General features: G+C 36.5%; 1 protein-coding gene across 1 annotated transcript; it reads right to left on the minus strand.

The window, feature by feature from the left end:
- Nucleotides 1–3,644: 3,644 nt before the first annotated feature.
- LOC141848661 (uncharacterized) lies at nucleotides 3,645–8,085 on the minus strand. The gene is made up of 5 exons (XM_074736709.1): nucleotides 8,003–8,085; nucleotides 6,641–7,905; nucleotides 5,724–5,990; nucleotides 4,931–5,086; nucleotides 3,645–4,132 (listed from the first exon to the last, which is right to left on the minus strand). The coding sequence occupies exons 1-5, from the start codon at nucleotides 8,031–8,033 to the stop codon at nucleotides 4,013–4,015; spliced, it is 1,839 nt and encodes a 612-aa protein (XP_074592810.1). The 5' UTR covers nucleotides 8,034–8,085; the 3' UTR covers nucleotides 3,645–4,012.
- Between the last annotated feature and the right edge of the window lie 10,613 nt (nucleotides 8,086–18,698).

An 18,698-nucleotide genomic window follows, 5' to 3' on the forward strand; every position in this document is an offset into this window, starting at 1 on the left:
AGGAAAAGTAAATGACTTAGCTAGGTGGAATAGTCAAGCTTGAATATATAAAAAATAAAATAGATAGAAAAATACAAAAAAACAAAAAGGAGTCATGGAAAGAACGGGTTTCAAATCATGATCAATTACTTTTTTAAAGCTATTGCAATTGCATAGGCTCTTCTTGCATGCCACAAGTGCCCCACAAAAAAAAAGAATCCTAAAATAAAATGGGACCATCCATGGAGTTTAAAGAACCTAAAGGAGCATGAGTCATATATTCCATCGAACGTCATTCTTGCCAAGATTGTATGTTTTTCAACCTACTCAAGTCCAAACCATTCGGACCCCTTAAAGGTTCTAACAAGGAGCACGAAGATCTCAAAAATACAATTTCTCCTCCAAAAATAATCTCTCATGTGGGGTAACACATTAAATATTTACCTAAACTCATAGGTCCTTGGGCGGATCCCACATTAACTCCAAGACGTTCGTCTCTAATTAGAAAGGTAAATGCTTGAGCTTGAGAAGTCTTGAGTCTAGTAGACCTATAGAATTCACTAGGATAAGCGATATTATTAAACCAAATGAAACAACAAGCGGTGAAATCAAAGATAGATAAAACACATAAATTATAAGACAAGTAAGAACATATATTGACCAACCAATTTAAAATAAATCATGTAGCAACTTTAGTTAAAAAGTTTATATGCTTTTTTTTTGCTCGAATTCAAATCTAAATATATAGATTGTAGGATCGGATAAGCGCTAGAGGGGGTGAATAGCACTTATGGCGATTTTTCCCCGATTTTGAAATCTCGATCGTAATAACTTGTCAATCAGATTGCAGCGGAATTAAAGTAAAGTAAAACAACACAAGTAACACGTTTGTTTTTACTTGATTCAGCTGCTACTCCAAGGCGCACGATCTGTGATCATTTACATACAGGCAATCCACTAAGAAACTTGTTTCCTTTGTAACGATTACAAAAGCCAACGATAAATCCACAACTTTATCGTATTAACAATTATAACAGAAATAAATCGTTACCAACACCGGAGCTTCGAAGATCGTCTTTCTATCGCGATTCCGGTGTTACGACGGCTGGATGGATGTGGTTGCTCGCTCAGAATGTCGTCGGCTCGACGTGACTTGATCTTGAATTGTTGTGTAATTGCTGTCGAGAAGCCTCTGTTTGAAGTGCTTTTATTAGACATTCGATCGACTGGAACCTTGTTCTGGTTGACTCCACGTAGACCACTGATCCACTATCCTCGCAGCTGACTCAGCTTTTCGATCAACTGGAACTTCCATTCTGGTCGACTTTGTGCTGACGTGGAAGGTCTTGATAGACTTTGACTTCCGCTACGTTTATCCGATTTTGAGTCGCCTGGAATACACATTCCGATCGACAGGAACTTCCGGTCGACTTGAACTTCGGATAAAGTCGTCCGAAGTCAAAGACTTCACCTCTCCAATCTGCATTACAAGTTCTACAAACTGTTTCTTGATCTTAACTTCAGATTTCCAGTGAAATCTTGGGTTAGACCGACGCCTATAGTTCCACTTTGGCAACGTATCCTGACCCACTCCTCTCAGAAGAAATTACCTTACTTGCCAACCAAGTCCTCCAGACTTGTTGGACTTTCTGCTCAGCTGTGGTCCTTGGCCCTCAAAACTTTTCTGTTAGAACTCGGTCCTCCTGACCGCCTAGACTTCACCAAACCTTTGGTCCTCCTGATCGTACCCGTTTGGACTTTGGTCATGCTTCCCGATCCTCCGACACTGCATGAACTTGCACCTGGTGCACCTGACCTGCCAAGTCTTCTGTCTGATCCTCCAGACCAGGACTTGTCCTTATCTAGCCTACAACTAGGACTTTTGTTTTTTACTTAGTCTCAACTAGGATTTTACCTGTGCTCCCTGCACACTAGATCAACTTATTAGTCCAACAACATATTTAACTTGAACCTCGTGCAATTATCAAAATTAAAGTTCGATCATCTGGTACTTTTCGCACCAACATAGATGTATTATACAAGGCCTTTGAAACCAACTAAACTTTCAACTATTTAAGGCAATGGATAAATTCCCAAAGACTGAGCATTTAAACATTAGAAGTCCTAGAGTGTAGGCCTAACATTGGATGACACAGTCAATCAAAGTTAGTTGACACAGTCACTCAAGTCGATTTCTATCCACTAAAGTATTTAAAAAAGTGAGGCTCGTCTATATAAGCATCACCATCGATTTATTCTTGACAACCATGCACAATGTCTAGACATCTTGTTGCTAAATTAAGCCTAGAGAAATGTGACCAAGGATTACTAAAAGGTCATTTCTATAGAATATGATACTCTTCTCTCTTTACCTCTCATGTAAATCTTTATAGAGAATATATTAATATTATCCGAGGTTTTTCCACCTCTAAATGAGACTTTTATTAGAGAGTATTTCGGATTTGATTTACTAAATGGATCATTAAATCATGAAATATAGGATGGGAGGTCTAAACCACGTAAAGACCTAGCTTATTAACATTGTTATTTTCCCCCCACTAGCCTAACTATTTCGCCCAAATATCATGAACGGTCAAGCTACTAACCAATGAATGGGTTGATGTGCACATTCTTCGGAGATCGTTACCAAGGAGGATAAACAAATCCGAAAAGTACTCCTCAAGAAGGTTAGAATGGTACCAGAGACAGTTCTCGATAAGTCACTCCGAATGTCAAATTAGAATTTTTATGGAAAAAGAGAATTGCTTATGGAAAATTAAGGCTTTTTGAGCGCACATAAGTACGCTTGCGGGAGCGGATAATCTTTTTAAAGAGTTATAAATGTCCTTATTTTCCAAGACATATGCATCTGTTTATCACATATTTCAAAATATATATTTTCATTACTCACGTGTTCTAAAATATGCACTTTCGTTATCTACGTGTTCCAGAATATGCACTTCCGTTATCCACATATTCTAAGATGTACGTTATCATTCTTTACGTCTTTGAAGAGAAATAATTTCATAGATGAAACGGTCACGTCGCTTCTTTCTGCCCGGAGAGATATGGCAATGGGTCAAGTGCCAATGGGTCACGTGCCATGGTGGAGACTAAATTTGACTTGCACATACGAAGGCATGTGTCACAGGATGCTGGAGTTATTTCTAGCAAAGCTCCTTGATGGTGAGTTTGAGGGGGCAGCAAGAGCAAAGGGTCAAAAAAAAAAAATATTATATGAACTAAGAAGAGATTTTGAACATGTTAGCTGTATTCATACCTGAGAATTTATAAGTATATGAGGAAAGAAAAACTTATTAGAGATCATGACCATGATCCTTGAGAAAAGGAGGTCATTCTAACTATTTTACCGAATTATTCTCATTAAAAATTTTAAACCATTTTTTTAAAAGAAAACATTTCAAATTGTTTATGTATTTAACTAATTCATAGGAAATCGTTTTAATTTTTTCTATAACTTTACCGAAAAGGAAGGGAGCCATAATAGTCATCAATATAACATAGAAGATAGTAGCGTAATGAATCTGTTTCCTAAGCCTTTGATCTAAACGGACAAATCAAAAGAACGGACAAATCAAAAGAACATATCAGCGCATTGAAACATGAAACAAAGAACATTTTGTTTATTTCCATTTTACTTCCCATGTAGTCAGTAAGCCTCATTTCCACCTTAACAAAAAACGCAGATGGCAAATCTGCAACAAAACAATTTGACAGGGTTCACTTCCCTTACCATTAATGAAAATGCAGATCACAACTCTGCAACAAAACATTTTGTAGATGGTAACTACAAAATTGAAGTGACAGCAGACAACACTAGCCATGAATTAATGTCAAATTTTCGAATACAAATTTAATGGAGTCGCCCCTTTCAGCGAATTCGATACCATTTTGACCAAATCGAAAATGGCTGAAAGAGTCCTCACATTGGGATTTGCATTCCAAGTTTAATGCTGTCAAAACCTTTTTCTCTCTCTTTCAAAGAATTAAAAATGTAAAGGATGGCCTTCGGCTAAGCGGCCATGATCCCTTCGATTGTATATTGGAGTGACTGAGACCAGTCAGATCTGAACAATAATTTCTGTAGTGTCTTCATGATATCATAATCTGGATCCAGTTTACGCTGCCAACCCTACAAAGAAATAAATGAAAATTTTAGAAGTTATTTAGTAAATAATTGATGTAATAATATTTAAGGAAAATTATCATTTTTTTCAATATGCCTTCCCGGAGTTTCAGAATCATCAAGGCACTCATCGAAATTAACTCATGTCATTTGACCCATAACTATTAAGCAGTGAAATGATAAGAGCTTGAAAAGTCTAGGAGGTATTATTTTGATGATTTTGAAACTCTAGGAGTCCCTTTTACAATATGTCCTCCGGATTCTCAAAATCATCAATATCCTTTGAAGTATTTAAACTTTTGTCATTTTACAGCCTAACCATTAACATGATTAATTTCATCTGATGAAATAATGGCATGGTGGGTATACTACGTGTGCGCCGAGTCATTTTCACAAAATAAAGTAACACTATTATTGGTTAAGAAAGGAGTGAAGTGACAAGCTCGAAAAGTCTGAGAGCTATTTTGATGATTTTGTTACTCCAAGGGTGACCATTTTCTATATGCAGAGTTTCAAAATCATCAAAATATCTAAGTCTTTAAACTCTCTTGTCATCAGAACCATTAATGCATCTAACGAATTAATGATGCATCAGAAATGCCACGTGTACAGTAACACTTTTACATGAAGTAATAGTATACATGATTGGGGGCTGGGATGAAATGATTAAAGTTTGAAAATTCTGAAGTATTCACATGCGATAAGGCACAAGGAAACTTTGTATTTGTGATGAAAACATACGAGACATGCACAAGGAACACCAGTTTTGATGCATAAGATAGGCAACTTGCCAAATAAATTTACCTCCAGAACTAAAGTTGTCACCATCGCAGTGCAAACATTTCCATCAATGTTGACTTTGTGACGGCGTACTTGATCTAGTAATTGATGCATACATTCAGCTGGATGGACAACATCACCTTCCCGAGAGCCCCAGAAAGTGAAGGATTTATCAACTTCCTGCAATGTTATATGTGCATTAGGTTGGCTTAACAAAAATAGGACAAGTATTTGCAACTAAAGGGGCAATTTTCAATGAACTTTTGGAGCAAGCAAGTCAACTCAGCTTAGAAACATGGTCACACTTCCGTGGACAAAGGAACTACCAATTGTTTTTAAAACAAATAAGGGATTGCAATGCAACTCTAATTAACAACATTTGGTGGCAAGGTTTTTTGTTACGAATCACCAATTAACATACTAACAGTAGTGGTGACTTCCATGTTCAACCAACTGACAACGGTAAGGTGTGAACTGCCAGCTACACAAACAAAATATAGACAGTAGCCGAAAAGATAAACCTGAGGCAATGAAGCTCACTAATTCTGGTAGGCCATTCACATTTGATGTGCCATGAGGACCATAAACCCACATTAGCTAAAAAATTGTAATTAGGGAAAAATATAAAATTTAAAACAATTTGGCAGGTACAGAGTAGTTAATAGATATACTGCAGATTGTTAGATAAGACAATCATAGAGACTGCAGGTCTAAAGCCTGTTATGTGGCTCATCGAAAGACATTCTTCTAAATAACAACACTATAAGGAGATGAAATTAGTCTCAGGAAAGAGAAACATGTGTTGTAAAGATAGTACCTCAATGAAAGCATCTGGGTTAGGACAACACTGATTCTTTGACAACCTTAAAGTGCACTCTGCGGCAGTACGACCATCTCGAAGAGCAACAGCCTTGAAGAAGTTGAGCAGATTTACACGGTCGCTGCCAGAAAGCTCTGCAGTCATGCCTACATCAAGAAAGATAACATGAGGCTTTGATTTGAAAAGCCGTTTGTTGGAGTTCTTTGTCTGTGCTCGAACAAGAATATTGCCGGGATGCATATCTGCGTGGATGAAATTGTCCACCTAAAAAATAGAACATGAACTTCCAAATTAACACTACAGCAACAATAAAGATAATCACAACACACACACACACACACACACATATATATTTCATAGTAAAGATAATAAACTGCATCACAAAAAAGTTATAATGGCATATCCAGGAATTATGAATTTCCAGGAACTAAAATTAAAATCATAGTAAAGAAAATAAACTGCATCACAAAAAAGTTATAATGGCATATCCAGGAATTATGAATTTCCTCGAGATAATAAATGTAACAATCGAAAAAGTAATTGATAATAAATGTGGAAGAAATCATGGATTTTATTTTAATACAAGATTTGAGATGGCTAGATACATGCAGGCTTATAAGACACGCTTTCCATATAGGTTTTTCTATTTGAAAACCTTCTTATCCCAATAGCAATGGGGCAACTTACCATTGTTTCAGCTCACCCTTTTCCTAAATTTACTAGTAGAAAGGCAAAAGATTAAACATAAATAAGCTTTCTTAAAAAAAAATGACCACTTGTACAACACAACAAAAATTGCATATATTAGGAAATAGCTATAGGATAATAAGTTTGCCAACATCAGACTTAGGCAACTTATTTGGGATGCATGATCATGATAATTAAATAAACTCAGAGACAAATAGAGATCATACCAGTAGCATCTTCAAGAGTGCATTAGTACCAATATGGGCAAGAGCACTTTTGAGTCGATCATGTCCTTCAAGCTCATCAACATAGCGAGAGACACTTTCTCCATGCTCATAAGTCTCCACTAAAACAGCAGGATGGACAAGAGGGTAAACAGGTTTTGGAAAAGATACATCCTTCCACCTACGGAAATTATATATAAAGCGGCTTAAATGTGCCGCCTCCCTTGCAAGATCTACTTGAGACATCATAAAAACAACAAACTGTTGTACACTTTCATCCAAGCGCAACCACTTCAGAGTAGGAATGAAGTTGGAAATTCTGGCAACTGATTTAATTATCATAAAATCCCTCTTAATGGACTCTCCAACACCAGGATGTCTAACCTTTACAGCAACATCTAGGCATTTTGCCCGTTGTCCAGGATATTGTATCTTCAAAGAAGCGCGGTGTACCTGGGCAACACTTCCAGAAGCCACAGGTACCTCCTCAAAGATTTCAAAAACATCAGAAAGTTTGCGTCCAAAAGCTTTCTCTACAGATTTCCTTGTGTAGGAAAAGCTATGCTCAGGTGCTTTTGTATGAAGCTTAGCCAGCTCAGTACAAAGATCACTGGGGAAAAGGTCCGGACGCGTCGCAGCCCATTGGCCCCACTTTATAAATGCAGGACCAGCTTTTTCCAAAGTAGAACGAACAAGATGAATCCACATTTTCCTGAACTGAGTGCCACAACTGTTAGCAAGTGGAGCCATTACCATGATAGGTGAGAAGAGAATTGCCAAATGGATTGTTCTATATAACAAAACAAAACACTCCAAAACCAGAAGAACAATTGAAGAGAGGAAAATATGGCTATCTTGAGCACACATATAAAGTGCATTTCCTGGAGGAAAGTATTCCCCTTCTGCCCATGTTGTCCTAGAAAATGCCATCTCTCCTGCAAAAAGGGCAAGCAAAGTAGGAACTAAATGAGATCTGGAGACAGCCAAGCTTGTAGCACAAGCAATCTTACTGACAGAAGTGGTGATTCCTCTTCGAGAGTACATTGCAAAGAGCCTTTTCCAGGCAGCTTGACCATAATCTGAGATAGAATTTCTAGTTGAAATAACAGTGACCTTCCTCAAAGGGTTATTCCTGTAGATATTTTCCTCAGCTTTATAGATCGCAAATACGTTATTTTGTCCACCAAAAGTCTTGTACTGCGAAAACACTCTGCATGGAAGAGGTAAGCCATCTGTGGAGGATAATTTAGGACTTGTGGAATATCTTGCTACAGAATTTGCCAGAAAATACTTAATTTTTATTTGAAAAACAAAAAACCTACAAAAGTAGGAAATTAAGTTAGAAAATTGGTACCAAAAATTTACATCGTGATAGATTTGAGTGATGTCTGACCATCTCGGCGTTCTTCGATCAGATTTTGAAGCTTCTGAGGCAAATCATTCTCCACAATTAATTGCTTCGGTCTAGGATGGTGCTCATAAACGGCCTAAAAAAAATTGAATAAGAGGCAAAAACATATTCACATGTTTCAGTTATTAGTCTTAAGCCATCATCTGATGGTTTTCCTTGATTTTAGCAGAACTGATTGAAAGATAATTTGGAAAAGAAGTTGGGCGACAATGATAGAGATCGTATCGTTAGAGATAGGACCATTAATGATACAGACAATATGCTAAGGCAGCAGTAGATGTTATAGGGCATGCTCGCCTCTAGAGATAAGGGCGAGCGATCGATTCAAAATCGAACAAACCGAATCAAACAAACCAATGTCTATGAAATTGATTTTTTTAATCAATCGAACTATAGAACTTTTTAACAAAAACGAAATTGATAAAACATCGATCAATTTAGTCAAAGATCAAAATAATTGATTTTTTCATCAACAATCGATTGGGTGATGGACTAGCAATCGATTGCTGCTTTGTAACAATCGATTGATCATAAATAATCCAGTCTAACGATCGATGATCGATTATGAAGTAATTTATTTGATTTTTAAAATTAACAGTCCATTGCTAATAACATTTATTTGATTTAATCAATTTAAACTACCTTAAAATTTTAAAATCAAGACCAAATCGATATAAGCAATATTTTTTAAAATAAAAAATTAAATTTCTAAATTAATCGAACCGATCAAATTTATAAGTTCGGTTCGATCGATTAAATTAGGTGGTGGGTGATTTATTTGACAAATATAAGGCGATATTAGAAGGAACTTAAGGCTAAAATTATTATATAATAAATTATTTTACCATAAATTTATACACTAAATTACCATATCTAAGTAAATATCTGTTATTAAAGAGAAAAAATCAAGATCTAATAATAATATTTAGTTAGATCTAGTAATAGTGTATAAATCTATGATATTCTAATCACAAGTATTGATCATTTTATAATTAATACTATATTATATTCATAATTATGTTGTGCTACCTTTTATATACTACGTTATCTATTTATATATATTCAAACAATTATTCTCTATCTTGTGATTTTCTTTTTTACTTGTAAATCTCATTTATTACCTGCACTTTTAATCTCTCTTTTCTCCTCCCCTTTTTCCAATTTCGTGTGACATTGCACTCTTTTATTTTTCCCTTCAACTAAAATTGAATTATTACGTCCTTTTGATTTACCCAATCATTATTTTATTGCTATTTATTTTACAAAAGAGTAATCGCCAATCGCATCTACTAGCATTTGATTTTTGCTGGAGATCAAGAATCTTCGACCCATTTTACTGACTGAATTTATCATCAGTTTAACTACTTTAATTAGTAGTTGGTCGGTTACTAAAAATTTATAATTATTCTATTCTAACCATGTACAGCGGTCATATCGAACCATTTCCTTTTCGAGAAATAATGTGAGAGTTAAAATTAATTCATGTTTATTCTTTAAAGTCCTGAATTTTACAATAAGAAAAAAATTACTATGGGCAAAAGTTGAAAAAAAATAAAAGATAAAAAATGGCAAAACTGGCAAATATTTTTTATTTCCTTTTTAAAATTTAGATTATTTTTTAAATAGAAAATTGAAAACTTTTTGTATTTATTTAAACAGACAGAACTAAAACCTTTTTAGTTTAAATCCAATGTTTAAAAAAAATATTAGCATTTTAAATTTTAAAATCGAAACTAGTGGAGATCCAACAAATCACAGCTCGATGGCAACTATCGTAAATAACTGCCTTCCAGATGGTCATTTACGAGCGTTAGTATTCGCGGCAAACGTTCCAAACTTCCAAATACAACAGAAATTTCAATTGACCCCCGTATGTATATATTATTTTAAAATCAATACTCATAATATCATAAAAGACCTCTAAAACATTTCAAATTTTCACATTTTCTTCAATCACTAACAACATCATTATCTCACCTAAAGAATAATGGCATGGCAAAAAATATTTCTTTTTTATCACATTTAGGATGATAAACAAGTCTTTATTTGATAAGATAATTGAGTCGAAATAAATCAAAGTTAAAATAAATTAAACTATTAAAATGATTATCAAAGTTTTTTTTTGCTTGAGTTTGATTTGAATTTGGTAGCTCCTAATTCAAGCTTTGTTAGATGGTTAAAAGATACATTTTTTACTAGTTAGTGAGTTTCATATTTGTTTATTTAATTATAAATTTAATAAAAAATTTGTCAATAAATATAATTTATAAAATTTTATCCATGGATATCATTGATGAGTAATTTATAATTTTTCATGAATATTAATGAGATAAATAATATGTGATCAAATTTATTTATTTAATAAAATAAATTGTTTAAATTTAATTAATTTTTTATATATTAAATGAACATAAATAAATTCTTATAATAAATATTTAATTTATTTATCACACTAATTACATCATTATTACATTAATATAACAATTAGATAAACAAAATAAAATAAACTATGTTCAATTTACAAATAATTTTAATCTTATTTGTCCAATTCAGTAGAGATTTAAACTTGGCCGTTGATGGATGCAAGCAACGGTAGAGATTAACTGATGAAGGGAACGGTGTTATTGACGGAGGCAAAAATCAAAATTTAAAATGAGCATCTATGAGGGGCATTTTGTAAATAAGATGAATTACAGGAGGTGGAATGAAATTTCTTCCCAGTTATACGGACGTCGTCGATGGTGGTCGAGGCAGAAGGAGAGAAGAGGAGAGAAGAGAAGAGAAGAGGAATCAATGCCTCGATCGAAATCTCGATTCTGGAAGCATGTACGCCTCACCTTGTTGAATCCCTCCTCCTCCGATCGATCCAAGGCGATCTCCATGACCGCCCCGACGACGACGGTCAGCGACGACGAAGAGTACCGCGCCTTCAACCTAGTCGAGGACGATGCCGACTCCCTCACCACCTGCTCATCCACGCCCTCGATGGCCGACTGCGAGAGTGCGTCCTCGACTCCGCCGCGGAAGTCGGGGCCCCCTTCCAGGTCTTCATCGATCAAGGACTTCTCCCTGTTGGGGTGCGGCTTGGCGGGTCTCATGAAGGTCGACAAGGATGGGCTACGCCGGAAGGTCGTGATTCCCGACCGCCTGGCGGAGGCGATAGCGGAGGCTGTCAGGTCGAGGGACATTGGGGCCGGTTTGGAGGCGGAGGCTGCGGCGAGGGAGGCTGGATGGGTGGACGACGAACCTCCGGAGGCGCCCTTGGTGGTCTTCATTAACTCGCGCAGCGGGGGGAGACATGGCTTTGTTCTCAAAGGCTGGCTGCAGGACCTGATCGGCGAGGACCAGGTCTGGTAATTCCTGCATTATATCATGATTCTATAGATTTGACCTTCTGAGTGCTGTAAAGGTATCATCTTGGCTAAAACATGGAAGGGATTAGATCAATCAAAGAGGTTTAGTTCATCGATAACAGATACATGAACTCTACTTCTTGCCTAGAATATAGTATCCCACATGAGCTGCTATTGTCGCACATGGCTAGTGCACCTGGTCGCGTTTTTACTGGTTCTGGGTTCTAATACCACATAGCACATCTTATGTGCACAATTTGTAATAAAGAAAAAACCATATAGATCGTCAAATTCAAAAAGGAAGCTCTATGCAGAGTTTTGGGAAGTATTTAGAAGCAATGTTTGCATGATAATCAATCATATTTAACTTTCCAATATATTGAAGAAGGATACGCTAGTACTGCATGCAAATTTCTAAGTGCTTATATGACAGTATTAGTTTGTTTAACAGAGAAAGTAGGTTTCATATCATCTGACACAAAGTGAAACTAGATTGCTTATCATGTAAGTGGATTAAGTTTTGTTTTTCACACTTATTGCATACTTATTATTTTTTCTAATGGATAGTCACCTTTTTTTTTTCACTGGCCTTTGATCTAGAGTTTTAAATTCAACTTTTCATAGCATCCATGCAGCATTTTAATACTTTCTTATGTTTGCTAGTCACAGTCACATGCAATTGTTAGTAGCTTCCATTACATTGACGTTCATATTTGTATGGTTAATGTTAGACTTGTACAAATACAAGTCTAATACTTATGTGGGTTTTGTGTTTGTGTGATTAAATCACTAGGCTAAATTAATAGTTTAAGGCTTTTGGTATACCAAACATTATGTGATCTAATTAAGAAAAGAGTTTTTGGTATTCCTAAACGGTATGGAATTAATAGGTAGAGACTCTTGAGCTCTTGGGTTTTAATGGGAACCCTATTGGAATAATATATAAAGGGCTTTGTGGTTATGGTCCCCAAGAGATCAAACCTGATTGGCATCCTAACTCTTTTCAATCCCATCATTGGAAGAGAACTATTAGAGCCATCTGGTGGTTTGATTGAGGAAGGCCAGCAACCTCTCCTACGGTATAATTAATCGTTTTCATGATGAATCCAGGTATGTGTTATTGTCGTTTATTCTAACAATCCTTGGCATGATTTAGATCTTGGTGTTGTTCTTGCTTTAGAACATATTAAACGGAATTAGTTTTACAATTGGTATCAGAGCCTTAAATCGTGCTTAGATTGTTAGATTTATTCTACATATGTTGGGGACATTTCTGTTTTGATCCATAAAACACTATAGAAATTTCTGTTGGGAAAATCACCGCTTAAGAACGGCGATTTCTTTCGTCTCTGTGCCGCTCGATTTCCGTGCGAGGGGTTGGTAATCGGTAGCCGGAGGAGCTTGCGACCTGTTTCCGGTCGATTTTGCTCTGTTCCGGTGTTCTTCCCCGTTTCTGCCGGCTTTGCAAGCAGCGGCTCTGCTCTCCAGCAAAGCCAGATCGGCGTCGCCAGCCAGGTTGGGCGTCGGTGAGGCTGTATTGGGCTTCAGGCAGGGAAAGCGCCGTCGGGTTTGGCGTCGGCAAGTAGCGGCGTCGAAAGAGGAAACGGCCGCGGCGGAAGATGTTCTCGGTCTGTGTTTAGGGCACGGACCAGAGAGCCGAAGAAAAAAAAAAATTGATTCGGTTTTTTGTTTATTACAACAATGAACAGTAAATGATTAATTTGTTTAATCATTAAAAACAAACAGTAGCGATGCTACTGTGCTTCGTGCACAGTAGCATAGGAAATAATATTTAAAAAAAATAAATTATTATTGCTACTGTTTATATAATTGAACTATTATTAGATTAGTTCTAATAAAATTAAAGAAAATTTATTTTTCTTTATTGCCGTCCGTTGTGTTTCTGGATGGTTTTATTTTGGCTGCGGCACTGATTTTTTGCTTTTGTCTTGTATTTCAAATTATATTACTTAAAATAACATGTTGCCAAAGTAGCCTCTGTTATATAAATTGATCTGATTTGAAATATGAAGATGTGTATATTTGTTATTCATGCGGATAATAATTAACCCAAAGGAAGACTATTATTTGGCCGAATAATACATATGCGAGTGGTAATAGACGTGTGACAATTATAAAAGTTTTACTCATGTGGATAGTAGTCAATCCAAAGAAAGACTATTATTTGACTGAGCTTATTGTCAATGCTTTGATTACTACGTGGAGAGTACTGCTTACAAATTAATATTATTGCCCAAAGGTTAAATATTAATGTTGTGTTTAGTATCTTGTTTAATTGGGCCCACCTTTATGCTATTTGATTATGTCTAACATAATATATTAATTGTGAGTTTATATATTTTATTTTGAATCCAGTTACTACGGATGCCTCACATATATCTACAAATTTGAACTCGATCCCTATGCTGAATGGGTCGAACTTTAAGGCTTGGAAAGAGAACGTGGAAATCGTTCTAGGATGCATGGATCTGGACCTTGCATTACGGACCGAAAAACCCACTGCAACTCCGGAAGACCCTAATACAATCAATATAGAAAAGTGGGAACGGTCTAACCGCATGAGTCTTATGATCATTAGGCGTTCCATTCCAGAATCTTTTCGGGGCTCTATGACTGAGAACAGTGATGTCAAGAAGTTTCTCGCTCAAATTGAGACTTACTTTGCCAAAAATGATAAATCGGAAGCGAGTAGTTTTCTAAATTCACTCATTTCCATGAAGTATCAAGGCAAGGGGAACGTTAGGGAGTACATTATGGAAATGTCTCATCTCGCTGGAAAACTTAAGGAATTTGAGATCGAGATTAAGGAAAATCTTCTCGTCCATTTGGTTCTTATCACTCTTCCTGCACAATTTAATCAGTTCAAAATAAGTTATAATACTCAGAAGGAAAAATGGAGTATTAATGAGCTGATTTCTCAGTGTGTGCAAGAAGAAGATAGGCTTAAGCGAGAGAAGATTGAAAGTGCTCACTTGACATCTACTTCTCATAATAAGAAGAGAAAGAAACCCGAGTATGCTGATAAAGTTACATCTAACCAGAATAAGGGAAAGAAACAGGATAAGGAATTTACCTGTCATTTCTGTAAGAAACCTGGCCACTTCAAGAAGGATTGCCCAAAGTACGCCGCCTGGCGTGTAAAGAAGGGTAAGATTCTCGTTTTGGTTTGTTCTGAAGTTAATTTAGCTTCTGTACCAAGACATTCTTGGTGGGTAGATTCTGGTGCTACTACTCACATAAGTATGTCTATGCAGGGTTGCCTGTGGAGCCGACCGCCAAATGATGATGAAAGATTTATCTATGTGGGCGATGGAAAAACAGTTCCAGTTGAAGCTGTTGGGAATTTCAGATTATTGTTAAAAACTGGATTTTATTTAGATTTGAATGAGACTTTTGTTGTTCCGTCGTTTAGACGGAATTTAATTTCTATTTCTTGTTTGGACAAATTTGGTATTTCTTGTTCTTTCGGAGATAGTAAAGTTAATTTCTTTCTCGAGTCAAATCTTATTGGTTCTGGTTCGTTAATTGATAATCTGTATATGGTTGATTCTATTGCTTTGTATAATGAAATTCTGCATACTAACTCAAGAGGTACAAAGCGTAAATTGGAAGAAAATTCTATAACCTTATGGCATAAGCGCTTGGGTCATATCTCAAAAGATAGAATTCAAAGACTTGTGTCAGATGGTATCTTAGATTCCCTTGATTTATCAAATTTCGAAGTTTGTGTGGAATGCATCAAGGGAAAACAAACCAACAAAAGAAAATTAGGTGCTAATAGGTGCTCGAGTGTCTTAGAACTGATTCATACGGATATATGTGGTCCATTCCCTACAGCATCTTGGAATGGACAACAATACTTTATCACGTTCATAGATGACTACTCGAGATATGGATATATTTACCTAATTCACGAGAAGTCACAATCCTTGGACGTTTTTAAGTCCTTTAAAGCTGAAGTTGAGCTTCAGCTTGATAGGAAAATTAAAGCCATCAAATCTGACCGTGGAGGGGAATATTACGGTAGATATGATGGATCGGGTGAACAACGTCCAGGACCTTTTGCCAAATACCTAGAGGAATGTGGAATCGTCCCCCAATACACAATGCCGGGCAAACCTAGCATGAATGGTGTTGCAGAAAGACGAAACCGCACTCTTAAGGACATGGTAAGAAGCATGATAAATCATTCTTCTTTGCCAGAATCACTCTGGGGTGAGGCACTTAAGACTGCAGCATATATTCTCAATAGAGTACCGAGTAAAGCAGTAGCTAAAACCCCTTATGAGTTGTGGACAGGGAAGAAGCCTAGTATAAGGCATCTTCACGTTTGGGGTTGTCCAGCTGAGGCTCGAGCATACAAACCTCAGGAAAGAAAACTGGATGCAAGAACTATTAGCTGCTATTTTATCGGTTACTCTGAACGATCACGGGGTTTCAAGTTCTATAATTCCACTACTAAGTCAATTTTTGAAACGGGTAATGCTATATTCTTTGAGGATTGTAATTTTGAGAAGGGAGAGGGTTTAAGGAATGTTGTCTTTGAAGAGGATTTTATCTCTCTTCCTGAGGTGGTTTCAATTGATGTCCAGGCTTCAATGACTGACGTCAATCAAGAACCAATTATGGAACAAGACAACAATCAAGTTCCTCAAGATGAACAAAATCACCAATCTCAAGATAATATAGAAGTGCCATTAAGAAGATCCACTAGAGAAAGAAGAAGTGCAATTCCAGATGACTATTATGTATTTCTTCAAGAACATGAGGAAAATGTAGGCATAGTGGATGACGATCCTGTAAACATTCATCAAGCCCTACAAGGTTCTAACTCTCAAAAGTGGATCATTGCAATGGAGGAGGAAATAAAATCCATGAAAGATAATGATGTTTGGGATCTTGTCGAGTTGCCATTCGGTGCGAAACCTATTGGTGTAAATGGATATTTAAGACCAAAAGGGATTCGCAAGGCCACATCAAGAGATATAAGGCTCGTCTTGTCGCAAAAGGATTTACTCAAAAGGAAGGCATTGATTATAAAGAAACCTTCTCTCCGGTATCGACGAAGGATTCATTCAGAGTAATCATGGCACTTGTAGCTCATTTTGATCTAGAGCTGCATCAGATGGATGTAAAGACTGCGTTTCTCAATGGAAACATTGATGAAACAATTTATATGGTGCAACCAGAAAACTTTATATCTGGAAATTCAAAGTCTATGGTATGCAAATTAAAGAAATCCATCTATGGCCTTAAGCAGGCGTCCCGTCAATGGTATCGCAAATTTCATGAAGTTATTATCTCATATGGTTTTGAGGTAAATTTGGTAGAAGATTGCGTATATCACAAGTTTAGTGGAAGTAAGTTTGTCTTTTTGGTTTTATATGTCGATGATATACTAATAGCAAGTAGTGATGTTGGCTTGTTGCACGAAACCAAGAATTTTCTCAAACAAAATTTTGAGATGAAAGATCTTGGTGACGCCTCTTTTGTATTAGGAATTGAGATAATACGAGATCGCTCTCAAGGTATTTTGAGATTGTCACAAAAGAGCTACATCGATAAAGTATTGCTAAGATTCGGCATGAGTGGTTCTGCACCAGGAGACAACCCAGTAGCTAAAGGAGATAAATTTTGTCTCGGTCAATGCCCCAAGACCGAGCTTCAGAAACAGGAAATGCAAAAGATTCCTTATGCATCAGCTGTAGGGAGCCTTATGTATGCTCAAGTATGTACGCGTCCGGATCTTGCGTTCATAGTTGGGATGTTGGGTAGATATTTGAGTGACCCAGGAATGGATCATTGGAAAGCAGTCAAACGGGTTATGAGGTACTTGCAGAGAACAAAAGATTATATGCTCACCTATAAAAAATCAGAAATTTTGGAGATCACTGGGTTTTCTGATTCCGATTTTGCCGGATGCCAAGATAGTAAGCGATCCACTTCGGGCTATATCTTCATGTTGGCTGAAGGAGCTATTTCCTGGAGGAGTGCCAAACAGACACTCATAGCTTCTTCAACCATGGCGGCAGAGTTTATAGCTTGTTTCGAGGCATCCAATCATGGTTTATGGCTTCGCAATTTTGTCACAGGGCTGCGTATTATAGTTGGAATTGAAAGACCACTGAAGTTATTTTGTGACAATAAATCTGCGGTGCTATATTCAAATAACAACCGAAGTACTACGAAGTCTAAACATGTGGACATTAAGTTCATGGTTGTAAAGGAAAGAGTTCAGAATGGTCAAATTTCTATAGAACACATAGGAACTGGTTCCATGCTTGCTGATCCTATGACTAAAGGTTTACCACCCAAGGTCTTTCATGAGCATGTTGCTAATATGGGTGTTGTTTCGTATGATCCTTTGGTCTAGTTGGAACCAATAATTTTGTGATTGTTTTGACCATATTCCAGAATTTTTCTATATAGAATAAAGTTGATGGCTTATGTTTTACTCACTGAACTCGTTTGTACATGTGTGTGGTTTTGCATTAAGGTATCTTGCGGTTTTGCACTCAAGGGACTTCAATTTTATGATCTCACTAAAGAATGAAGTCAAGGACCAGTTGGAAACAGACATGATTATGATCACTTTACATGTAGTTTCCATGCTACCTATCCATACTTGATCTATGTCATTGAATGTGTTTGGTGTTGGTGACCACAGAAGGTCTAGTCATGATAAGTGTGACGAAAGCCACTTTGATCCCACACTAACTCATAAGATGGACCAGATTGAACTAAAGAAATTAATATTAGCCTTAAGAAAGAGCTCTCTAAGGTATATGTGATTTTAAGGTATTAAACACACAAGCACAACCCAAGTTGGAAATTGTTAGACTTGTACAAATACAAGTCTAATACTTATGTGGGTTTTGTGTTTGTGTGATTAAATCACTAGGCTAAATTAATAGTTTAAGGCTTTTGGTATACCAAACATTATGTGATCTAATTAAGAAAAGAGTTTTTGGTATTCCTAAACGGTATGGAATTAATAGGTAGAGACTCTTGAGCTCTTGGGTTTTAATGGGAACCCTATTGGAATAATATATAAAGGGCTTTGTGGTTATGGTCCCCAAGAGATCAAACCTTATTGGCATCCTAACTCTTTTCAATCCCATCATTGGAAGAGAACTATTAGAGCCATCTGGTGGTTTGATTGAGGAAGGCCAGCAACCTCTCCTACGGTATAATTAATCGTTTTCACGATGAATTCCAGGTATGTGTTATTGTCGTTTATTCTAACAATCCTTGGCATGATTTAGATCTTGGTGTT

This window comes from Curcuma longa, chromosome 17, assembly GCF_044706935.1.
Source record: "Curcuma longa cultivar G26 ecotype Majalengka, Jawa Barat chromosome 17, ITB_CL_G26_1.1, whole genome shotgun sequence".
NCBI lineage: Eukaryota > Viridiplantae > Streptophyta > Magnoliopsida > Zingiberales > Zingiberaceae > Curcuma > Curcuma longa.